The sequence below is a fragment of the Argiope bruennichi genome, chromosome 8 (genome assembly GCF_947563725.1).
Source record: "Argiope bruennichi chromosome 8, qqArgBrue1.1, whole genome shotgun sequence".
Classification (NCBI taxonomy): Eukaryota; Metazoa; Arthropoda; class Arachnida; order Araneae; family Araneidae; genus Argiope; species Argiope bruennichi.
In genome coordinates this window covers 76822371-76847735 of record NC_079158.1, presented here as the reverse complement: position 1 = coordinate 76847735, position 25365 = coordinate 76822371, and the positions used below count along the sequence as shown (strand labels likewise).

Sequence of the window (25365 nt, the reverse complement as noted above, 5' to 3'; positions counted from 1 at the left end):
AGTACAAGTATATCGTCTTTAACTTTGTTAAGGATGTTATTTCCTAAAGCAGGAATAATTTGTTCTTGTTATCTATGTACCAAATGATGCACAATTATATTTTTTGAAATTTTCAGATGAAATTATTGCTTAGAACGTTATTTTAATGATTGATCATGTTCGTGCCCCGGTGCATAGCATCCACCGCACACCCCATATGGCCGACCCTGCTGGTCAAGACCTTAATATCTAGTCGCTAAGATCTTGAGTTAAACACAATAAAATGACATTAACCCCACAAGTGTTTTTGGGAAAAAGAAAATTGACTGTTTTATAATAAGCCTTTATCTAGAATGTTTTCTTCTTTAAGACATTGTTATTTCTAACAGAGATTTTTTACCCACGATTACTTTTTATGGTAATTTGAAGATGATTCACAGCAAAATTCCTCTCTCGGTTTCTTCTACTTCAGTCATTACACCCAAATTATTTATCTACATTTTTGGGACCTAATGGGCCAAAACAGAAGAACCCTGTCATTTGCATTCCCAGAAAGGCGCAGTTGTCAATTAGGTGAAATGACCTTGGCATTCGCCGCAAAGCACTTTCTCTTCTACCCTTTTTCAAGGGTAGTGAAAGTGGTAAATAAACAGCAGAGACCCATGGGCGGTTGCCTTCAACTGACCATGAAATATCTACCCACATGGAGTATAAAGGCTTAAGTAGATAATGTGGAGCCTACATGCATATTTTCAGCATAATACAAAGATGGGTGACATAGTAAGTTATGCTTTTTTTCCTCATATTAGTTACAAATTGTTACATAAAGAATTAGGCAATGCGATCTATTTTTAATAGTTTGAGTGCATTTTTATATGATAATGAATGGATTTTTTATTAAATTTGTATAAACATTAATTTTCAAATATCGTAATGTATTTAAAAATAATTTGTTGCCGAAATTGTTTCGTTAATTTTTTTTCGTATTTAACTGCTTAACTGTGGTCCTTAACTTCAATCATGTAGCGAATAATCATCTTCAAAATAATAAACTGAAATTATTAACAGAATATTTCATTCATAAATATATGAATTATTCTGTGAAATCTGAAATGAATCGATTACACCTATCCAGAAAAAGCACGATCTCATTACTAGAACATAACGTAGAAAATTAATTACACAGTTAGGAGTCAACTATTATGTGCTGCAGTAGTTTTTCACTAGTATATTAATTCTTTATTTACTTATATTTTTTTTATTTATTTTCTAGTCCGGAAATTTGACTTTCTTCGAATACTTTTCTAAATATTCAACAGATTTTTGCGGTAGCATATAATTTTTATGAATTTAATTATGAAGAATTTCAGTTGCATTTTTATCCCTTCTTAAATAAGTAAAAAACAGGATTTTTTTATCACTCTTGAAATACTGACGAAAAGTTATATTAAAGAAATTAAAAGTAATTTCTTTTAAGTATATTAAATAATATAATTTTTAAAAGTAATTTTTTTAAGTATATTAAATAATATAATTCTTAAAAGTAATTTTTATAATTATATTAAGAATTAAAAGTTAAAACCTTTAAATAATTTATTAATCAATCGCAAAAAATAATTGTAGTACAATAATGTGGTTATAATATGTAATGGTTATAATATTGTTTTAATTACGGTACTTAGCATCCAATAATATAACTATACGATAAATACTAGTGAAAGAAATATCTAAATTTAATATTCATAATAATTAATTTAAAAATTGACATATTTACTGTAGCTTAATGATTCGAGTCTTGATTATTACTTTGACTACAATTTTTGATAGAAATTGCTTTGTTATTTAAAAAAATATTCATCAAAGGTTTACTAGTATAAGTACAAATATTTTGTTAATTCAGCATTCATAAATAATTGATTAATCAATTTTGACATCAATTTTATATATTTGAAGGTAATTATTCTTTTCTTGACAGTTACTTCAAAAACGGTGTATAATATTCGAAACAAACAAATTCAACGATAAAAAAAATGGACATATTTGTCATAAAATTTTTTATTTTAGAAAATGTTTATTTAAATTCTGAAAAATTTAAATTTAAATTTAAATATAGTAAAGAAATATCCGATGATTTAATTCTAGTACATAATTATGCCACAGTTAATTAAATTAATGAATCTAGCTTGTGATCACGTGATAAATTTTAATAATCAGTATAATAGACAGTATCAGTATAATTCCATTGCCTGATTGTTGTACGGTTAGCATAAAGGAAGGTACAGTTTGACAACAGAAGGCATGCGCAGTTGCTATTATGACGTGACTAACATCCAGTGATTTATAGATTACATTACAATTTTTAAAAAAATAGAAAATAAGCAAATGGTATTTAATTTGATAAAAACTCTTATAAAAAATAAAATCTTATAAGAAAATAAAAATAATTAAATAAGAATAAAAAGATTCATTGTGCACTTTGAGCTTGAAAAACAGTTAAGGATAATTTAACAACATCGTAACAAATCTTATTTCATTATTGTGGTAAATCAAGTTTTGCCTTTTTTAATGATTTACATACTTCAAGACATAATCATACTTTACATACTTTAAGCATTCAAATATAAATCAAGCCCATTAAACTTTACAAACCTTATTCTGTATTTTGAATATAATATCAAATTTATATTCAACTCAAGATTGTGAAAATTATATTAAAATAATTTTAAAAAAAGATTCTAAATACTAAAACTTAAATAATTCATAATCTATTCTTCTGCAAAAACTAGCGAAAAATGAAACTTGTAATTATTTGCTATTTAGCTCCTAAAAATCAAAAAAATTGTAAGACGTCGGCCCCTAAAGAAATAAATATCTGATAGATTTTATATATGATATTGCTATTATTTCATAAACTTTTGAAATAATTTCAATATATTATTTCATATCTTTATTATCATATTTACATTTTTGTTGTATATTTACAGATACATTTATAGAAATAAATACCATTTATTTTTATAGCAATATATTATTTCCTTATTTTTACATATATGTAATGATATTTTAAACTCTTAATTTAATCCAAATTAATTTCAAAAACTTTATCTTAATTTGGCCCATTGTAACTTCATTCTAAAATATTCTCTTATTTCGTGATCCAATTCCACTTTCGGTTTAATTAATACCTTTGTAGAAATAATGTGCCATCAGTACTGAATGAATCAAATGAAAGTGATACTTTTGCCCTTATCAGAGATCAAAATATGTATTTCATCTGCACGCGGCCGGTTATCCTATGTTATGTAAGGCTAGTGATCATTTGTTTCGTCCCTTTTCGCTTCTTTCAGACTTCTGCTTTTGTGCCGCGCTGCGTCTGCTTGTAAATAAATTGCTTTCCCGAGATGGATATTAAGGAGAGAATAAAACGAAATTAAAGATACAAAGTCTCTTCACTGCTTGTCTTCAAACCTGCCTTCTACTTCAAATTAATAATGTTACATATATGTAAAAATAAGGAAATGAAGCATATAAATAGATCATGTAAAAACTGAAGTCATCCAATAGGTTATGTAATACCAGTAAAGTTAATGTAACACCTTCCATTACAAAAAAAAAAATTTCTTTTCGTAAGGATTGGTTTTATATAGTTATATAAAGTAAAATAAAAAAAATAAAAGAAAAATTCAGAGAAAGCATCATTTATCAAGAAAACCATTTATCAAAATAATGATCAAATGCTGTCAAAAGACTATAATCTAAAATATGAATAACCAACGGAGTTACTCTGTTATTATTTTCTACTAAATGACAAACCACAACTTCAACCTTGAAGTTCAAAGTCTAAGAGCTGTTCTGTTTTCTATTCTTTTCCGCCCTAAAATTGGAGTGGAACTATAAATAAATGTTATAATTCCCGACTTCCATATCACCTATCAAAATTTTAAAAATCTTAAGATTTATTAAAGGTATTACGTAAAAAAAATATCGTAGATCAAATTCTTTATTACTTACTCGTACTCGAATAAAAAGGAAAACATTACAATCGTCAAAATATTCGAACGCGATGTTTTGAAAAATCTCTACGTTTCAAACCTCCTTGAGACTGAAAAGCCTATTTTGGCGTTATGCCTACTGTTGGTCAATCTGCCTGTGAAAACTATTAACTCATAAAAGCTTTGTGTTAAAAGGATAAAATCTGATATATGGACATTAGATATAATTTACAGATTTCTATCCTATTTTGAAAAAACTCATTAAGAGAAAAGTTGGCTGCCAACTATCAGAATACAAGTAAATTCAACAACTACCAAACGTAAAGAACTAGATAAATAAAATTTGGCACATAAGTGTAGCACCTAAAATGTAAATTCTTATCAATTTTTTTAAAAAATCTGCCAAAGGCTGACCGTGTGTCGATACGAGTTCTCACATGCATATAAAGGCAATAACTTACAAATGAATTACTTAAACTGGTGAAATTTAGTACGTTGTGATTACAACTGTTCCGTTCAAATTTTGGTTTTAAACGATCGGTAAAAAAGATGTCCAAAATATATATTTGCACAACTGATTCAGTAAAAATATAAATTAACGCTCAAGATCTATATTTGATGACTTCTGTTCACCAGTGCCAAGCCAAGCATTCACGGCTTTAACGAATGTCCACAATTTTACGTGGGAAGAAGGAAAGGGAGTAAGGCATTTATTGAAGAGTATGCGAGACAGTTTCGAGGAGACCATTACCTTTGGTTTTATTGCAAATAGTATACTTCAAGTTATTTTTTAAAATATCTCATTAATAAATTCGTTGTAAACAATATAGCTTTTATATAACTTACAATATTTAGAACATTTTGTAAAAAAGAAAAAAATGCAGTTGTTAAATATCAAAGTAGTTTGTTAATATTGTTAAGATTTTACAATATGTGATCTGTTTTATAACTAAAATCTGTTTTAAATTCCTATAAATCAACAACTCTCTGACTGTACATTCTTTTAAAATCACTATTTAAATGCGTTGTTTGCAAATAAGTTCAAATATTTTCCAAACAAATTGAAATGATATTATATGTTACACGATGATAATAGGATATAAAAATCTGTAATCGTAAAAATAAACTCTAAACTGCGAAAAAACTAGGAAATGGACTGATTGCGAACCCGCGGAAATCATGAATAAGCAACTTGAGGGATAACGATATATAATTTATTTTATATTAAATAAGTAATCACTTACTAAATATTTCTCGCTGCGAAGAAGACGATAACGTACACAAACGAAGAGGATCAATCTAAATTTGGCGCATAAAAAAATGAAGTTGGCGATATTTGCCAAACTCTGAATAAATGAACAATAAATTGAATATCTGGAAGTTAAAATATCAGTTTACTTTTTTGAATGAATTTATTATCACATTATGTCAAGGTTGAAATCATGTGGTGGAAAACCTTATCTGGTTATTAATTGGTTAATTATCTGGTTACTTAATAGTTAGCGACGCTGCATATTTAAAACTAGTTTATATAACTGATATTACTCTCGGAATTAAAATCGTTTCACGTATAAAATTTTTCACGCAAAAATTATTTTGATTTAAAATATTGTAATATACAAAAGTTCTTGTATCATCTAAAATCTTAACGGCTTGGTTTAAATTAAAATAAGAATTTCGATTGAATCGTACCATTTTTAAAAACCACCGATAGCTAGTTTTATCCATAAGTTATTAATATTAGTTGTATAAACAATATTTTCGTTTGAGCGATTCATTCAAAATTAACACATATAAGGATAGTACTTTTATAGAATTCAATTATTTATCCCGTCTATAAATATAAATGAATAAATGACGGTTATACCCAAAAATAAAAAAATATATAAGTACGTTTCTTTTAATTGTCGCACCCACTAAAATATTTTTCTATAAGTATTTCGAAAGAAAAGACACTTTAAAACTCAGAAGAAAAAAAAATATGACATTGCTAGCCTTAGCCCTATTAATAAAAGTATTGTGAAAAAAGTACAAAAAAAGAAATTTAAGAAAGATACTGACAGAGCAATTAAAATGTAAAAAAGGGCGACATTTTAGTTAATTGAATATTTAATTCATTTTTGGCTTTTAAAAATTGGCAGTGTACTTTCTCATGTCTGATATAATAAATGTGCAAAATTTGGCTAATATATTTAGGAATAGATGTGGGGCATACATGCATGAATGAAATGATGTCTCTTAATCTAATTTAAATCCTAATTACTTCCCTAGTTTTTATCTTAATTTAGCCCATATTAACTTCATTCTAAAACTGTCTCTTATTTCCTGATCCAATTCCACTTTTTATTTAATTACTTTTAATATGCGCTTTAGAAAACTGATGAATTCGGCAAGTTCCCATGCTCTGATCGAAGGGATAAAAATCCATAATGCTTACAACATTCTTTTAAAGGTACCTAAATGTCCCTTTCCTAAGATTACATGTGTCAAAAGGAATCCCTATCAAAATCTCAAAGTAAAACCATCCAATTGGGAAATTTCTCTTTTTCCTTCTCTTGTGTCGTGAAGTAGGCTGACGTTTTTCTAACCGTTTTTTGTCTATAAATTATGCCTCCCGAGATGGAATAAATTGAAATTTTAAAACTTAAAAAGTTTCTTCAATTCGGTCAGACAACTGCTACAATATATTTACATACATACATGGATATACACCTGGAATGCATGGTTATGTATTTCGGCTATGCTTTCATGTATGCATGGCCAAAGTAACTTCTATTCATATCGAATTCTCAGGGTACCGAGTCCCCTTAAGACGAAAACTGTTCCATGCTTTTGGTAAATGCAATAAATTTTCTACTTGTATTGTACTCCTTATTTCTCTATTCATTTACATCTCCTGTTTCTTAATTACATAACTTACTATTAGTTTCTTTATGACATAACTTACTATTAGTTTCTTTATGACATAACTTACTATTAGTTTCTTTATGACATAACTTACTATTAGTTTCTTTATGACATAACTTACTATTAGTTTCTTTATGACATAACTTACTATTAGTTTCTTTATGACATAACTTACTATTAGTTTCTTTATGACATAACTTACTATTAGTTTCTTTATGACATAACTTACTATTAGTTTCTTTATGACATAACTTACTATTAGTTTCTTTATGACATAACTTACTATTAGTTTCTTTATTACATAACTTACTATTAGTTTCTTTATGACATAACTTACTATTAGTTTCTTTATTACATAACTTACTATTAGTTTCTTTATGACATAACTTACTATTAGTTTCTTTATGACATAACTTACTATTAGTTTCTTTATGACATAACTTACTATTAGTTTCTTTATTACATAACTTACTATTAGTTTCTTTATTACATAACTTACTATTAGTTTCTTTATTACATAACTTACTATTAGTTTCTTTATGACATAACTTACTATTAGTTTCTTTATGACATAACTTACTATTAGTTTCTTTATGACATAACTTACTATTAGTTTCTTTATGACATAACTTACTATTAGTTTCTTTATGACATAACTTACTATTAGTTTCTTTATTACATAACTTACTATTAGTTTCTTTATTACATAAACTTACATATAATGTAAATTAATCCCTTTCATTATGGTTTGAAAAACAAAGTTTCCTTTATCTAAATTGAAATTTTCATAACATTTGTTATTACAAGAAATTTTTTTCTTTATGTAATGAAAGGTTATACAAAACCAATTTTCTAGGAAATTCGTCGTATATAAACTAGTCCTCAGGTCTTTGCTTAGTTTAATAACCATTGTTTCACGAGATTAGATTTAAGAATCATAGGGAGGGGTCTTCCCGAAGCTTTCTCGCCTACTTTCCAAGAAATATCTTATCATCTGGCATAAAATTGCGGATCTTTTGTAAAATCACGTATACTTAACTCAGCATGGCATTGGCAAACAAAACTAATAAAAGGCAAACAGATCTTTGGATTGAATCGAGCATTTACTGAGTCTATTGTGCGAGTATGTATTTTCGACACCTTTTTTCAGATCGATTGAATCCAAAATTTGATACAAAACTGCATCTATAGTCAGAAAGTCACATACCAAATTTCACTGATTTAAGTCATTGTGTTTATGAGTTATTCCATTTGCATGCATGAAAAAGTGGATACCAACACGCGATCAAATACTTTGAAAAATGTAGTTCAAAATTTAAATATAACTTTAAGAATAAATGTAGTAGTGAAAATGAGAATTTACATTTTAAATGCCGCATCTACGTACCAAATTTTATTTATCTAGCTCTTCACGTTTTGTGGTTATCGAATTCAGTTGCACTCGAATATCCAGACAGACTTCCTTCGATTGGATTTCGTTCAAAATTTGATAGAAATCAAGAAATTTAGTGATAACCAAATTTCACCCATTCGTTTACTTCAGATGGATTTTGTTCTTCATCTGTTCACAGCCAGATGGGCATAAGGACAAAAGAATACTTTTCAAACTCAAAGAGAATTAAAATGTGGAAATTTGTCAGAATCTCGAATTCGAAATTTTTAATGGTCACAAAAAATTTTCTATACTTCGTGTACGAGAAAGTCAAAAGAAACTTAGTCTAGACTACATAAAATTGTGTTTGTACCAACTATGGTTAGAATGCAAAAGCAGTCATATTAGTATTCCGTGTCCAATTGCGACATCTTATATTTTTACTTATGAAATCGCATTTTAAATCTCAGAATGCTCTTTTAAAATTCGTAGTACTCAAAGAATTGTGGGGTTTTTTTTAAAACATTCACGATTTTTAAACATTCATACGATTAGTATTCGGAATATTATTGTAATTATTTGTTCTTCTTTCAATTTATTTAATACAAAAATGAAATGGCTCTTGAAGCTTTTACTATTACGTTAACAAGAAAAGGAATGACGCTATGTACTATGCATATCTTTTCTATGTTAAAATGGATGCGAGATTCATCTTACGAAGAAAACAACGTTTATTAAATTCAACGGATCAGAATAGATAATAATTTATGATTTCTCCTTTTATAAATTTCAATTGTGAATCCTTCTTTAAGATTTTTTATTTCCTTAAGAAATTTTGTATAAAAGTAAATTCTTATGACTTTCGAATTTCTTGTGTGTGTGTGTCTTAAATTTTAAAAACATTTGTGCTGCTCCAAATTCAGTACACTGACTATTATTTCTATTATTTATTTTCGAAACAATTCACATATATTTGTAAGAAAATAATTTTACGAAATAAAATGTCGAGCATAATATTATAATCGTGTCTACTTCAATTAAGGTAAACGTTATATAATAAGTAAAAATTTCTGTTCTGCTTAAACACCTGATTTTTTTCAAAGCTAATTAACATTATTACCTTGATAAATTTATTTTATGAAAACACAATTTGACAACTATTTTGCAATATTTTCAATTTAACTGATTGCTTCATAAATTAATATAATATTTCATATTTGTCATTTATAAGTAAGCAATTTTTTTCTCTTGCTGTTAAAAATAATTTAAAATAACGAATCAGTTTAGAATTTGTATTTAGAAATCAATAATCCCCTTTTCTAAAAGATATGTTTAAATTTGTTTTTAAAAAACATGTCAATTATTTTTCGTTGATTTCAGGAGTAAAAACATTCACCCTCTTTCAAAAAGTACCAAACAAATTTAGAATTCGACTATTAGGCTCTTTGAATGCGTTACTTTTCATTATTTTTCAACTTTAATTTCAAAGTTAGTAATATATATAGACCTGTAATGATATATGGTAAGATTGTCCTGTAATCTTCATTGCCATGATAATAACTGGATTACAGAAATTCAAAAAATCAGGAAACATTATCTTTCGAAAAAAATAGTATCGTGTTATAGAAAAATAAAATGTATAACAATCAATCAAGTTGAATATATATTGATTTATGTTTCCTTGCTCTTTCTTTGCAACATCGCAATACCTGCAATTAATATTCAATGCATAAATTTAATCTCTATTTATTTCATTCTACTTTTAATATTTAAATCCAATAAGAATCTTATGCAATTTTGCTTTTAGAGCTTTCAATACTAAGGGAAAACGCAAGGAAAAACATTATCTTTTTCTTAGAGGTCAACACAGTGGGTTGAGTTTTCAGCAATCAGTGTTTCCTTCTGCTGCGCATGTGCAATAATAAAACGCGATTTTTTTTTTGCTACTACAGTTTTAACGGGGGTGAGGAATGCAACGGATATCTTAGAATTTCAAACAATTTCCCGCAACGAAAAAAAATAATGACAAACACATGAAAAGAAATCTTTTTGTATTTTGAATTTTTTTGCAAATAAATATCATAACTTCCCTATACGCATTTTATTTTAAAATTATGCTTTATAAAGAAGAAATGCAAAAAAAAAAATTGAGGGCACTTATTTTAATGAAAATAAGATATAAAGTATATGTTAAATGTATAAATTATTTAAAAATATATTGTTAATTATTTCTTTCTTTAAAATGTCTTGATTAAAGACTTGCATGTATCCAAGTCAAAAATGTGATTGTTTTATTGACTTATCATCAAATCAACCAAAATGAATTAAAAAGAAAATTTTATAAAGAAATAAATCAAGAAACAGTGTCTTTAAAAGTGCGTGCAAGAGATAGATAAGTTACAATACTCTTATAATTACAAATGCACTGATGAATTCTTCAGGTAAAATTGTATTTTGTACATACTAAAATAATTTTCACTATTTAATAAATTTTATTCTGCATTCTATAAATATATTTATAACATGCTGAAAATTTCATAAATTACCCTGGATACTCAAAACCATTTAAGCAAATGAAATACAAAATAATAATAATAATAACAAGCTTTCTACCATTTAGTGTCAATTTTTCTGTTATTGAGATGCATGATTTTAAAAAATAGGACGATTTACTTTAAAATGATTTCTTTATTGTTAGGTCACTGTTGCATTTTGTCTTTTATTGGCCCTTCCTTCAGCTTACCTCCAGGAACATGCTGAACATAGAGAATTCCAATACAATTCAGTGGTTGATCCCAGTACCGGGCGTTACAATTTCGCTTACGATACTGGAAACGATAATGACATTGCACATTCTTTGCATATGCAATACCAAGATGCTAATGGAATAGTCAGAGGAAGATATGGCTATACAGATCCTAGAGGTAAGCTGAGGATGGTAGAATACGAAGCTGGACCCAATGGGTTCATCGCAAGAGGCGATGTAGGTCCTGATCAATTTCCTCACGACCAAGCACCAGCTCCTGGATCCGACTCACAGCCTGTCCTGTCATCATTGACTGACACGTCTGCGAATGATTTTGATCTGGATCCAGCTCCTGTCCAAATGGCTGGATGGGATCCAGCTGAAGATCCAATGAATCAGGCACAACCTGGTGCAGACTATTCAGCTCAAAGGTCTGGCGTCGAGTCAGAAAATCCAACTGAGGAGAATTCGGATGGTAATGAATTAACTGATCAAGGGCAAACTCAATACGCAACAATAAATGTCACAAGTGAAAATGCTTTGGATATTTATGGGCCAGAACTTGGATTCTACAATGATCGTTACCCGAGAATATCATATTCGTTGGTAAGTATCTGAAAATTTTTGTAGCACATGTTAAGGTAAAAGACCTATATTTGATAAATGTCGACATTCTCCTGTGAATATCAGTATTCACGTAGTCACCATTCACCGGATTCAACGGATGAGAATGTCGATCCTGATAGGAGAATGTTGACATTTATATTTGATAATAATATAGACATAATTTTCCTGTTTCCTTTAAAAATAGAAATAGAATGGGATAAAGGCATGTTGTATGTTCTTTGCTTTCGTGAATGTGGAATATACAAATAATAATCTTTTAAATGTTTAAAAGATTATTATTTAATAAATAACATTTCTTTCCTACCGTGTGGCCAGGTAACGAGGGAACACCTGTAGACGAATAGTCCTGAGACGGTGGTACAATCAGTCGAAAAAAATCATGAACTATAAATGCTACATTCAAGTAAAATATGTCATCGAACTTGGAAATATATCTTGTGTAAACTGCATTTATAAAACGGGCCATCTACTTACTTATATTTGCATAATTTCCAAATTTCCCAATTACATATCTTTGATCAGTGACTTTTTTAAGTCTTAAATCAATATTATTGAGAAATGGGAAAAAATCAGTATTTCCCGAAATCCGTTGCCTTGTAATGCCTTTAATATGAAACTGAAATATAACAAAACCAATTGATTCATTGATCATTTTAAAATTACTGAAGTAATATGCTCCCGTCTAAAACACGAATGTACACATTATCAGAATTATATCAGGATGTAGGTGAAAAATTGATAAAAGAATTCCATTTTTACAAACATTTAACTAGTCAAACTGCATAAAAGTGAATAAAAATAGAATTGTTCAATAGTTAAGCCTACGAATCTCAGCAACTTTAAGATTAACGCCGATTTTCGAAATATTAAAACATCAATGTACAATACCAGAAAATTATTAGAGGAAATATCCAGGGTCTATTTCAAAAATTAAAGAAAATGCAACCATTTTAATAGTTTGTTAGGTCCTGTTAATATAAGAAAGAAAATTTTTAGATAATCTTACCAATCCGCCACAGCAGGTAACAACAAATTGCGCTAATATTAACTAATGATAAAAAAATGCTTTCCAGAATTTCTAAAAATATTTGTTTATTTTAATAAATAGAAATTATCACAGAACAATTCATAGCAACCGAATGATGTACTGGATTTGTGGTAAAAGCTTATAAGCCAGTTAACAGCTACACTACACGAGCAATTGCTTTTGTATTGTGGTCATGTTACTGGACTGCGGACCACAAGGTGTCAGGTTCTATCCTCGCTCATCCCAATCCGCCACAGATTAATGCCTAATTTAGTATATTGCGGGGAGACTGCTCGTATCAAAAACCATGTACTTTATTGTCTATCTATGCAATCGCGAAGTTTACGAGAAATGTCCCAAGCCAATTAAAATTTAGAATCATTTCATATCTTAAACTATCACTCGTAATGTTAAAAATAATTATTAATTAATTTCTATTTATATTCTCTTGGAAAAATCATTCAAGTTCTTATTAAAATTGCTAATTTATTATTATTTTTTTAATTTTGTCGAATTTATTGAATCTTATTTTTATCAGAATCATTCGTATTGTTGTTCATATTTTAAATAAGTATTTAATAAAATTATGCCAGCATTTATTTTCAATTGTCTTCACTTAAATTATTTTATAAGCTACTTTTATTAGTTGATCTATTAGTTCAATACATAATTATACTAGTGTGTTGGAAGAAATATTAAGCCTAATGGAACACAATATGATGGAGATTTAAAAGCTTCTGTTCGAAAATTCGCAGTTCACATTAATAACAAAAATGTTAAAAAGGGAATATGACAATTTAATTCATCTTTTGCATAATTACCAAAGACAAATAGTAATAAACCTTACTTCGTCTTTCAAAAGCTTCATTTAAATATAAATACAATAATAATTTTTAGTAGAGGGTAGATGAAGAGCAAGATATTTTTATAGAGTTGATTGCTTTATATGTAATCATAATGTATTATTGCAGATGGATATCTAATACAGTAAACCATTCTATTTCATAATTAGATATCATCGGCCGTTATGCTTGTAATGTGACATTATAATCACATGGTTCTATTCTGAGACGTGAGAAGATAGCAAGATAGATATTGAAATGACATTGAAGCTAAAAGAATATTCTTTCTACCCGAATTTCCACAAATTGCAGAAATATCAGCACGATTTTTCTAATATTGGAGAGCTGATAATTAACGCAATGTGTGCTGCCACAGATAGCAGAGCAGTGCAACTAATAATTATCGCAAAACATATTCATTTTTATGAGATTAATTCTACAAAAAAATTGGCTTTAATAATCAACGGCCAGCAAGAATCCCTTTGATTTCGCAATATAATGGACGATATTTGCGAGGTAAAAACAGCATAAAATATTTGATGCGTGGGAATTTGTTGACTGATCTGACAGCAGATTTACTACATATAATGGTAACATTTGTGTTCCTGAATGGTCCATTTAAGAGAAGAATAAAGATATATTAATCAATTCCAAAACAATCTAATCTGGGGCAATTATGCATTACAATTGTAAATTGTAATATGCTTACTTAAACAAGCACAATAAAGAAAAGCCATCATTAAACAGTAAAAACAAAATTTAATTCTTGGCTATAAGTATATATACCTTTGTAACTATTAAAGTATCGTTATTCTAATGGTTCACTAATTACATCATTTATCTGATAAATACATATTTAAATTAACTATAGCACATAAATAAAAAACGGAAAACAACGACTGGAAATGCTTCCATTCTTAAGATAAGGAAAAGTGCCATTTTCTTACGAAAGGCACAATTTATTATAAATAGAAATTATATTATCCACTTTATAAATCGCACGACAAACCTAAGATAAAAATAAAAAAGAATTATATTGCTCGGAATTTGTAATATTTTTAACTTGCGCAATACATTTTCTGGAAAGAGATAATTTTACAGATATTGTTCGGTAAATAACATAATCTAAATCTGTTAATAGACATTTAGCAGACGATTCCTTTTCAGACATTTTATAACTGCTACCATTTTTATTTTGTTAAAATATTATTAAAAAGCAGAAGCAAACGAATTTTTCTTTGATAAACATATTTTGTTAATATTATTTCGTTTATTTTTTGTATAATAGCTAATGATCAATTGTAAACCTTCTGGAATCTGGCAATGTTTGTAAGATACGCTGTTATGTTGAAAGAATAAACAAACCGATGGAATTCTAAATTGCTTGGAGTATTTATTATTTTAGTTGTAAGAATTTAAGATGCTCTGCAAGCTATAGTTTGAAGCTTAAGAAAACGGGTAGTTTTCTAGAAAGCCTGCAAAAGATATAGTAACAACTGCTGAATGGATGCTGAGTCAATGACTCCCGGCAATAGCAATTATTTGGAGACTTAGAATGCAAAAATGAAGGACTGGGAATATTCGAGTATTTTGGCGATAGTAAAACTTGAGTTCCAGTGTTCGTTCTAAAACATTTTATGCCCTTACTGCTGTTTACTACTGCTGCTGCTATTCTTGAATATACTCCGACTATGTTTTATTATTACGATACACTTTTGAAAACTCAAACAAACAAAAAATGTAACATTCATAAGCTATAGAAAAAATTATTACTTTCAATGGCTAAAGTGCAGGATTAAATGGCTCTCTTTATGGGCTATAGATAGCTTAAAGTTTTAGGGCTCCTTTATACGAAACATCTTCCGAAATCAAATTATTAAACGATTCTGATTTTACCTCTATATAAGCAGTTCTCAAATTTCGAAATTAAGACAAACTGGAAAAGCAGAACATTTAATCTCAGGTCATCATTAAGGCAGTTTTAAATATCTCACATACCAGCAAAATTTTAATTTTAAAAGTACTCAAACAATATATTCAACAAATTTCAAGTCTTTTTAAAATAATCGAAACAACACAAATTTCCCCGTGATTATTTACTTCTGAGGCATATAAGAAACTACAAAAAAGGTCAATTCGGAGTGAATTCCAAAATGTAAATCCCAGTAATGATATTATGAAATTTAAACTTTTATTTTGTTTTAAATTTCCTTATATACGGCCTAGCAATTCAAACGAAAGGGCAAAATTAAATTTCCCTGAAAATGCTACAAAAAAAAATTTGAATTTTTTGGAGCCCTTCGGCAGTTGTCTAAATTGCTTGTTTGATAATCTGGTTCAGTATGTGTATGCTTTTATAGAAGAAAATGAAATTTATTTTAAAAATCGCAAAGGAAACTCTTACAAGAATTATTATAAACTGAAAAAAAGTACTGTGATATTGGTTTAGAATTCATAAGTATTTATTGAGACGTTAGAAAAAATGTTAAAATTTGTTTTTGTGTTTTACTAATACGTTATTTTTTAGGATTGAGTGCCTCATTCTGATTTTTTTTCTCTAAATTTTATTATTTATAATATAAATCTTAAAGTTGTGTATATTATTACGCAAGAAGTTTGTGATGAATGAATTTATTTGAAAAGTCCATTGCAAAATCTTCAAATTTGTCTTCAAATTTTTTTTTAAATAGAAAAAAAAATTGATTTTTTAAAAAAGTACAAAACATATTTCTTTATCCATCTTAAAAATTTGGCATATCTGAATCTGTTACGGTCTGAAGGAACAAAACGCAGCTAGATATGACAAATTTTCACTCTTGGCCATCTCCTAATTAATCAAAGTAAATTTGCTTGTTATTATATAATATTGACATTAGACTCTCCAATTCCTGAGAACCAAGCTTTATTTTAATTAAGAACAAATACGATGTTTTCTTAATATAACTAATGCCATCTATAGAATTAAATCACTACTAAAAGTGCATACAATTTCCTCAAAGATAGTTGGTAATTACCTTGTGTTCCTGTATTAGGACTTAACACTAATTTCATTTTAATTAATGGTATGTACTGAATTTCTCGATGCATTTTTACAATTCCCTTTATCTAAATAAAAGAGTATACATGTTAGAGTAATTGAAGTTGAGCGAATATTAAAGATATAAATTTCGAAAATTCCATAGCTCATTACCTGTAAGTTTTTTTTGTCGTTTTATCCATAACGAATCTCTTCCAAATTCCATTGGAAATTCATTAAAATTCTTCGTCAGTTAATGACCCATGCAACTGAATTTTTCAAGAAACAAGATATAACTTTACAAATTTATTAAATTGTACAAAATACTAATTTTCTTTCCTGCCTTATTTAAAATATTTTAATTAAAATGATAAAAATTGCAAGCTCGTCTGATTTCAGATTTTAAAAAAATTCAATAATAGTTATTATAATCATATTTCTTAAATTTAGGGCTGAAAATTTAATTTATATAATAGAATTTGGACACGACAAAAATTAAAATTTAAACATAAGTTAAAATTATTTAAGAACTATACAACTAAATTTGTTTTCTTCGGCTTCGAATTCGAGGTCAAATTGAAGCGAAAACATTTCTTTCTTTTGCTTATTTAAGAATTGAGTGGGTCAAATTAAATTGGTTTTAAATTAAATTTAAAATTAAGGTTGGATTAAAAAAGATTACTTATTTACTAAAAGTAATTTATAAATTTGGTTTCATCAGCTTCGTATTCGAGGTCAAATTGAAGCGAAAACATTTCTTTCTTTCGCTTATATAAGAATTGAGTGGCTTCAATTTAATTAGTTTTAAATTAAATTTAAAATTAAAGTCGGATTAAAAAAGATTACTTATTTACTAAAAGTAATTTTAAGAATTTTCTGTGGATTTTTTTTATACTTTGGATCAGAAAATTTCAAATATTTTATTGCAAACGAATTATTACGAAAATAATTTAAAACTTGACAATGGCTCCGATTTATCTTTGAAGTGCAGATTGTTTTCATTCATTTCATTGCAGCAGTCATTTTTTTTAATTTCCCGATTTAATAAAAATTTTAATCGGATGATTAAATATTTAAAATTTATCTATGTGTTGACCGCAAAACTTAGCTTTACAGAATTCCAATTTTTTTAAAAAAAAGTTCGAATTTTTTAACCGTAGTTATATAGTGAAAAATTCTTCTTCAATGCCAAAGAAATAAAAATGGATAAATATAATTTAGTTTTATCAACTATAGTAAAAATAGGATCAGATGCAATTTGTTAGCTGTCGGATAAACTATGTTTCTATGGTTACTCAATAATTAGATTAGACTGTAGCCTGTTTAGTACATATTTTAATATAATTTTATATTAAAAAAATATAAATTCATTATATATGGGCTAACAGGTGAATATGAAGGTATCTACAATTATTTATGATTTCTGGAATTGTTAACTGATCAGGATTTTTAAGTTTTAAACCATTCGCTGCTTCAAAATACTGAGAATATCTTGTTCTCAGAAAAAAAAATTCTTATTTGTCTTTGGAAAACATATTTCCTAAAGTTTTTTTTTAATCAATGAACAGCAAATATTATCTTTTGAGAAGCATTTATAATATTTTAAAAGCATATTAAATCATAGTGTAGATGGCACCACTAAATAAATTCATAAATTAAACGAAAATTCCAAAGTATTTAATAATGTGTATACAACGGAACTTTGATAATTTGAACTTCTCGAATAAACAATAAAGATTCGATTTATTCAAAAATTTGAATTAAGAAAAGCAGGTCAGCAGTGTGAATATTTAGAGAAGTCAATATACAAAATAAAAGTGGCAGATTTGCAATATTTAATAATTATGTATTATTTATAAAAAATGGGAACAAACAATTCGTCATTTTAATAAAGTATTCAAAGACATAATAAAATCTTTGATATTTTTTAAAATAATATCAGTAAATAAGCAAACAGTTTTAGTAAACTATATACAGCGTTTTAAATATAACGATTGAAAAATAAGATTCTAAAATGGAATAATTCTCAACTAAAGTGTTCGATTGTTTTAAATCAGATTTTAATCAGTGTTTTGTTTTATTGGATGTATTGTAAAATAATGAAATCTTCGAATGAATTAAAGATTTTAAAAAAATTTTCACTTAATCTCACAATTTTTTTCAAGATTTGCTATATTCAAATTTCCCATAGTCTCATGAAGACACAAGAGACTGACACATTTAAATAATAAAAAAAAGTTGAAAATTTTTAAAAAAATGCATTTTATTTTGACTTTGATTAATCAATTCATTTCAAATTAAAGATGGTATTTTAACAATATGCTAATTGAATAATCAAATGGTAATGTTTACCTTACAAATTTAACGTTATATGAATTGACTATTATGCATAGCATTACCAGGGACCGTTTTAAAAATTCAGTTTTAAAAAAATTACCCCCGATAATGATAATTAACATTATAAAAATTTTCTGGTTAGTGATGCCTTTTATACTTTCCTAAAAGATTCGTGTAATTCCGATTCATCCATTGATCTAAATAACCTTAACAGCAAACAGTATAAAGCGGAAATATTTTTGAACACTTTCTCAATATATTGTCCTGAGTTTTTTTTTTTTTTTTTTTTTTTTTTTTGGTAATATTTAACTATGTTGACTACATAAATATCAATTTTATAAATAGGCATGTTTTTTCCCCACAACGTTAAACAAAGTTGTTGCTGAAAGATAATATGTCAGTGAATATTAGTAATAAAAAATTCATCAGCATATTATTATCGACATTCTGCAATAAAAAATTTTTAATAAAATAATTTATTTTGATTTTTTTTAATTACAAAATTTTTGATTTCCCAAGAATAGATAGTAAACTGTACACCATAATGTCTTGAATATATTAATTAAAAGGAAATTGAAAAACGAATTTATAAATATTTTAGTAATTAAAATAATTGGATTCATTAATCGTAATTATTTTGATAACTGACTTTGTGAATTTAAAGAAATACTTACTCTAAATACTGCTAATAATAATTGCTAAATAATATGTTATCAGATTGTCATTAAAAATCAAAAGAATTCTGTTAAATCAGATCTATTTTGAAAAAAAATTAATAAAGATGGATCGATATTAAGAATATAAAATTGATCTAGTTTAAAATCAACACCTTTACAAAGGGATGGAGCACTAGGAATTTTTAACATTAAAATCTCAATTAAATTTTTTTTTGTTAATTCATTTTCGATACCCACTGAAAATTTTTAATGCTTATGAGAAAAGATAGCAATAATTCCATCAAAGCCAGTGACACCAGAGGGCGACACGTCAAACAAAACTATTTAATACATTTTAAAACAATAATAGGATTTTTGTTTAAAATATCAAAATATATGAAATTTCTACTACTAATTCAAAACTCTGCGTTATTAGATTTTATATTATATATTATATATATATATATATATATATATATTCCAAATACCGCAGAAATAATGAAAAATGAAACCAAATTTAAAAATGATGGCGAAATATTCGTTTGTATAAATCAAGTCTGCATTGTCGAAACAAGTCAAAAACATCAATTAATTTTTTATAGTATTTTCATACAAAAGAAGTAAAAATCATAAAATAAATTAACTCTATCAACTGATATTTTCTTTTTCTCTGACGTTCTATGATGGATGAATTAAATCACTTCTTCTCTGTCTTTAAAAATTCTTTCAAGGTACAATGAAAATGCATTCACTCATTAGGCTACTTGTACTTATAAGATATAATTAGTATAAATGTTAAATATTATGTTAATTATAATTAGTATAAATGTTAAATATTATGTTAATTATAATTAGTATAAATGTTAAATATTATGTTAATTATAATTAGTATAAATGTTGGAGATATTTTTATTAACATTTTTTAATGGATTAGTATACTTTGATTTCTCAAAGACACTAGTTTAGTTTTTGATTCATCAGAGATTTTTTTATTGTTATTTTTAAGTTTGGAGGGGGAAAAGTTAAATTGTTAAAATTTATTTTATGATACCAAATAAATTAACGGAGTGACATAAAGCAAAAGTGAAATTATGTGAAATGCTATTAGAAACCATATTCCTACATCATATATTATTCGCAATCATGTTCAATAATTTATTCCCAATAATTCCCAATATTCATCTTATTCCCAATAATTTATATAAGAAATCTGTTACAGAATTTCTACATATCTGCTTTGCAAAACACACTGTTACGATTCGGACGAACTTGTGGATTGATTGTATTTTAAAATAAATTTATTTACAGTAATTATTTACAAAAATTTTAAATTAATCAAAAGTAAACGGCACAATCTTTTATAAATTACAAAAGTAATGTACCATCTCACTCACGAAGGTATAAAAACATTCAAAACTTCACGCGGTAAATCGACTCAGATTCTCGACCAAATTCAGAAGCTTTGTAATAATCAAAGGCATCAAAGATCGTGTTCCACATTAAATCAGCGAAATAGCAATAGTAATTCCTTTTTTCCCACGATTCCAGCAATATACTCTCGGGAAAACTCCCGAATTTTCTAGAAAGAATTGAAATTTTGCCATACCAAGAAATTAAATAAACCAACAAGTCTGTAGAGATATGTGATGCGCGAGGATAGAACCTGGGACCTTGTGGTTAGCAGTCCAGTAACATAACCATTATACCAAAACAATTGTTCGGGTAAAAGAGTTGTTAACTGGCTTATATGCTATTCACCACAAGTCTGTTGCTAGTTCACCAAAAATATAGCCAAAATTTGCTGTCCAGTCTCTAATCTTGATGTCTAAATCCTCATCGAGAAGACAAATTACTTTTAATTTACAGAATTCATAACAACATTTAACACATTTTCGACAGTATGCATGAATTGACTTCTTTTGGTATTCGATTGTTTGTATTGGGGAACATTAATTTGCGTCTTTCTACAATTCAGGAGCTAAGGAATTAAAAACACGTGCTTTATTAATACATCGTCTTCAATGATTAAACTTTGTTTCTCTTTAATTTCAGGGTAACGATGTATCTGCAGGTGACTCCAGCAATTCAAACTACCAAGATAATCAGCAAGAAACGACATCCAATCCTATTCAAGAGAACCCTGGTTTGAACATTTACAACATTGATGTTGATCCAGACCAGATTCGGGAGGCTGCTGGAACACCTGTAAGAAGATCAGTCAACACGACCCGTGCACCCATCGTTCGACGGTCAGGAGATACAGTTCGCTCATCTTATCGATACTATCCCAGACAAACTCATGATCATGATGCAGAAATGAGATCAAGATGGGCCCATGATCACTATAATGAAAGAACATATCGCCTACGACAAACTCACGATCACGATGCTGAAAAATACCGATCCCGGCAAACTCATGATCATGATGCAGAAAAATATCGAGCTCGACAAACTCACGATCACGATGCAGAGAAATATCGCGCTCGGCAAACTCACGATCACGATGCTGAGCGATACAGATATTACAGATATCCTGATCATACAGCCGATCGTGCAGCTTACTATCGAAGGGCGTATGGTAGATACAATTATCCAAGAAGAATTTTTTATAGAGACAGTCACAGCATGGAGCCACATGAGCATTATGATAATCCTGTTTATCAAAATTACCGTGATCATCAGCATTCTGATGTTCATTTGTATGGTAGATATCGAAATTATGACTATCCTGCGACGGCTAAACCTCGTCAATTGCATTATGTACCTGCTGATAAATATCATGACAAAGCATATTATTGGACATACTCTTAGAAAAAAAATTTGGACAGATGGACAGAAGTACCACCAGGCAATAAGCTTGTTACTCTGTTTTCATTTAAAGTAAATTTCATAAAAAGACTTCTTATTAACACAGAAGATAACTAAGTTCAAATCAAAATTTCAAAAATATAAATTTCTGTTTGAACAATCTTTATATTTATTCAATGAACTAATTGTATATTTATGTTCACTGAGTATGAAGTTTGCTTATTGAAGAAAAAACACTTTTTTTACGAACAGAAACGATCGGCATTCATTCATTCAGTTGCGACTCAATTATATTTATTCAGTAATTAAAAATTATTCTGTTCTTTGTGAAGGCTTCTAAATTGCTTAAGAGCCTTTTGTTTTAAAATATCATTGTTCTGAAGACTGTAATTATGAAGTGTTTGTTTTAAAGAATAAAAACTTTTCTATAAATATAGTTTCAAGATTCATTAAGAAAATATATAAACACGTGAATATGAACTCTAAAAATGAATTAAAAACTCCTAACAGTAAGGAATTTAACGGCAAATTAAAATTCAATTTTCACATATTCAAAAACAGAGCAGTTTTTCAGAATCTTCCAATATCGACACAATCAAGTTTTTAAAGAGCTATGACACTACTAGAATATGAACATCTGTTATCTTAAAATTTGAAGCAGCATTAAAATTTAAATATTATCTCTAACCATTTTAGCCATTTAACATTTTTGAGACGATCGATATAAGTAGGTACAATCGTCAACAAAAATAAGGACACATTTTCGTAATTTTGTTATTTTTAATGGCATCTTCCCAGATTGATTTCGATGAAAATTACTCTAAAATACAGGTTCATTAGATCTAGAAACTTATTAACCAAATAAATTAATATAGTTAATTAGTATCAAGGAATTTTCTCATTTATGGAAATCGAGATTTTTTTAATAAATCAATCCTGTATGATTTTTTTATACATGTATCAAGTTTTGTTTCAAAATTCCCAGTAGCTCTTGAGTTATAATTAACTTTATGTACTAAAACTCCACCTGAACTGAACCAACATACTATATTAAGTAAGCATATATTAAGTAAATCTCAGGGTATTCAAAACAAAACGTGCTTCGCGTTTATTTTATTTCACTGAGATTCTAAAACTTTTACCAAACGTGACTCAGATTGATCTTTAGCATGAATATTCCTTTTCAAATTCCAACTAATATACGATTTTTTTAATGGAAATTAAGCATTTCATTACCTTTCAAAATATTTTCGAATCCACATCTGTGGTTTATCCAATCCTAAATACTTCAATATCACCCAGAAATTTTTATTGTTAATGAAATGCATCTTCCCAATATTTTTAATGAAATTTTATTTCATTGGTAAAAAAACTAATTTGCATAATACAATTTAAGAAAAGTAATTTATCAACCTTTATATAAAAGAGGACATTTTATTTTCATGTCAGAATCATTTTAAATCAGATAGGAAATTCATTAAGCAAAGAAGTACTTTTTTATAATAAAGACATTCTTGAAATCTGTTTGAAAACAAAGGGTAATCTATACTTATAATAAAGCTCAATGTGTGTGTGTTGGCGCTCTACAGGCCAGGTCATTTGACATACAGCTATCAAATTTGGTACATGTATACCTTAGAGGTCGAGAATGTGCACCTGGGGTCCCTTTTTTTGAAATTTTAATTATTAATTAAAAACTAACTTTCCCGCCAAAAAAATCTTCCATTTTCCCCACCGCCAACTTTTCCGCCAAAAAAATCTTCCATTTTCCCCACCGCCAAATGAGTAAAGATTCAGTTTCTTTTTTCTCCCAACAGTAATGAGGCTAGGGTAAATATTTTTCGGCGGATTATTTTAAACGATTCTGTTTATTTTCTTAATGTTTTATGCATTTAAAATTAAACATTGTTAATTAATCCATGTTTCAGATTCATTCTGAAGTACTTTTGAATTAAAATAACACAGAATAAAGGAAATTAAAAATGTATAATCTGCATAGCGTTACCCCAACTGGCGTAGAAAAATTCACGCATTTGCGTTACCTAACTGGCGAAGAAAATTCACGCATGCGCATTGTTCTGATTGTTGTCATGACAACCACTTTCAACTGATGATTTAAATTATTTTTAGGTTAGTTGCATGCTTTTGAAAGTAAATTGTATTTATGTTAGTTATATATATTTTGTATATGCTTATAGTTTTAAGTACATCGTTTTTTAAGTAGTTTTTTTAAACCTGTTTTAGACCGATTATTTTAAATGATTCATTTTATTTTCTTAGTGTTTAATGCATTTAAAATGAAACATTGTTCATTAATCGATCTGTTCATTATGAGTCTGAGAAAATTTTGTTGACAAATTCTTGAGATATTACATAAATTAAGAAAGATATTCTTTAGTGCCCATAAAGTTTAAACGCTCAGTGACTCTATTATCAGTAATCATATTATTAAAAAAATGCTTTGTTTCAGTAAAAAATATTATTATATTAATTGCAGATTAATCCTTTGCACTTTAATTTAAAGCATAAATTCTACGAGGGGTAACAGAAAATGAGAGAGATACATATCACGTTATGACTGAAGGCCTTTATAATATTATGAGTGAATTATATGACTATCAAAATTTGAAGTTTTAAAATATTTTGCTGAAGAATCTATTAAAGTTGGAATTGCATAAAATATTTAATTATTAAAATTTTAACGAACATTAAGATTGGCGAACCGGCTGGTCGCCAAAGGCGGCTAGTGTATCATAAAATCACTAAAGTCAGATCAAAAGTTAAATCAATTTTAAATTATCAAAATAATGATTTATTCACAGAATTAAAATTCAAGTTCCGTCATCTAATTGAAATAACTGCACACGATTAATATTTATGTTGATGAAGCAACTCATCATCAGAATTAGCATTTTTTTTTTCTAGAATTAAATTGTTATTTTCTCATATACGAAATAAGACAAATCACTATAATCTTATAATAATTTTCGTGCTTTTTTCTTTTAAACATCAAGTTTTTATAAAGCGGCAAAACATAATAAATTACCCGTTTTGCA

General features: G+C 27.7%; 1 protein-coding gene across 1 annotated transcript in view; it reads left to right on the top strand.

The window, feature by feature from the left end:
- Positions 1 to 649: 649 nt before the first annotated feature.
- LOC129980671 (uncharacterized) overlaps positions 650 to 25365 on the top strand; it is a 56454-nt gene continuing 31738 nt past the window's right edge. The window contains exons 1-3 of the mRNA XM_056091052.1: positions 650 to 759; positions 10949 to 11602; positions 21554 to 22309. Of these exons, the coding sequence (XP_055947027.1) occupies positions 709 to 759; positions 10949 to 11602; positions 21554 to 22309 (1461 nt within the window). The 5' untranslated portion in view covers positions 650 to 708. The remainder of the gene's footprint in view (positions 760 to 10948; positions 11603 to 21553; positions 22310 to 25365) is intronic.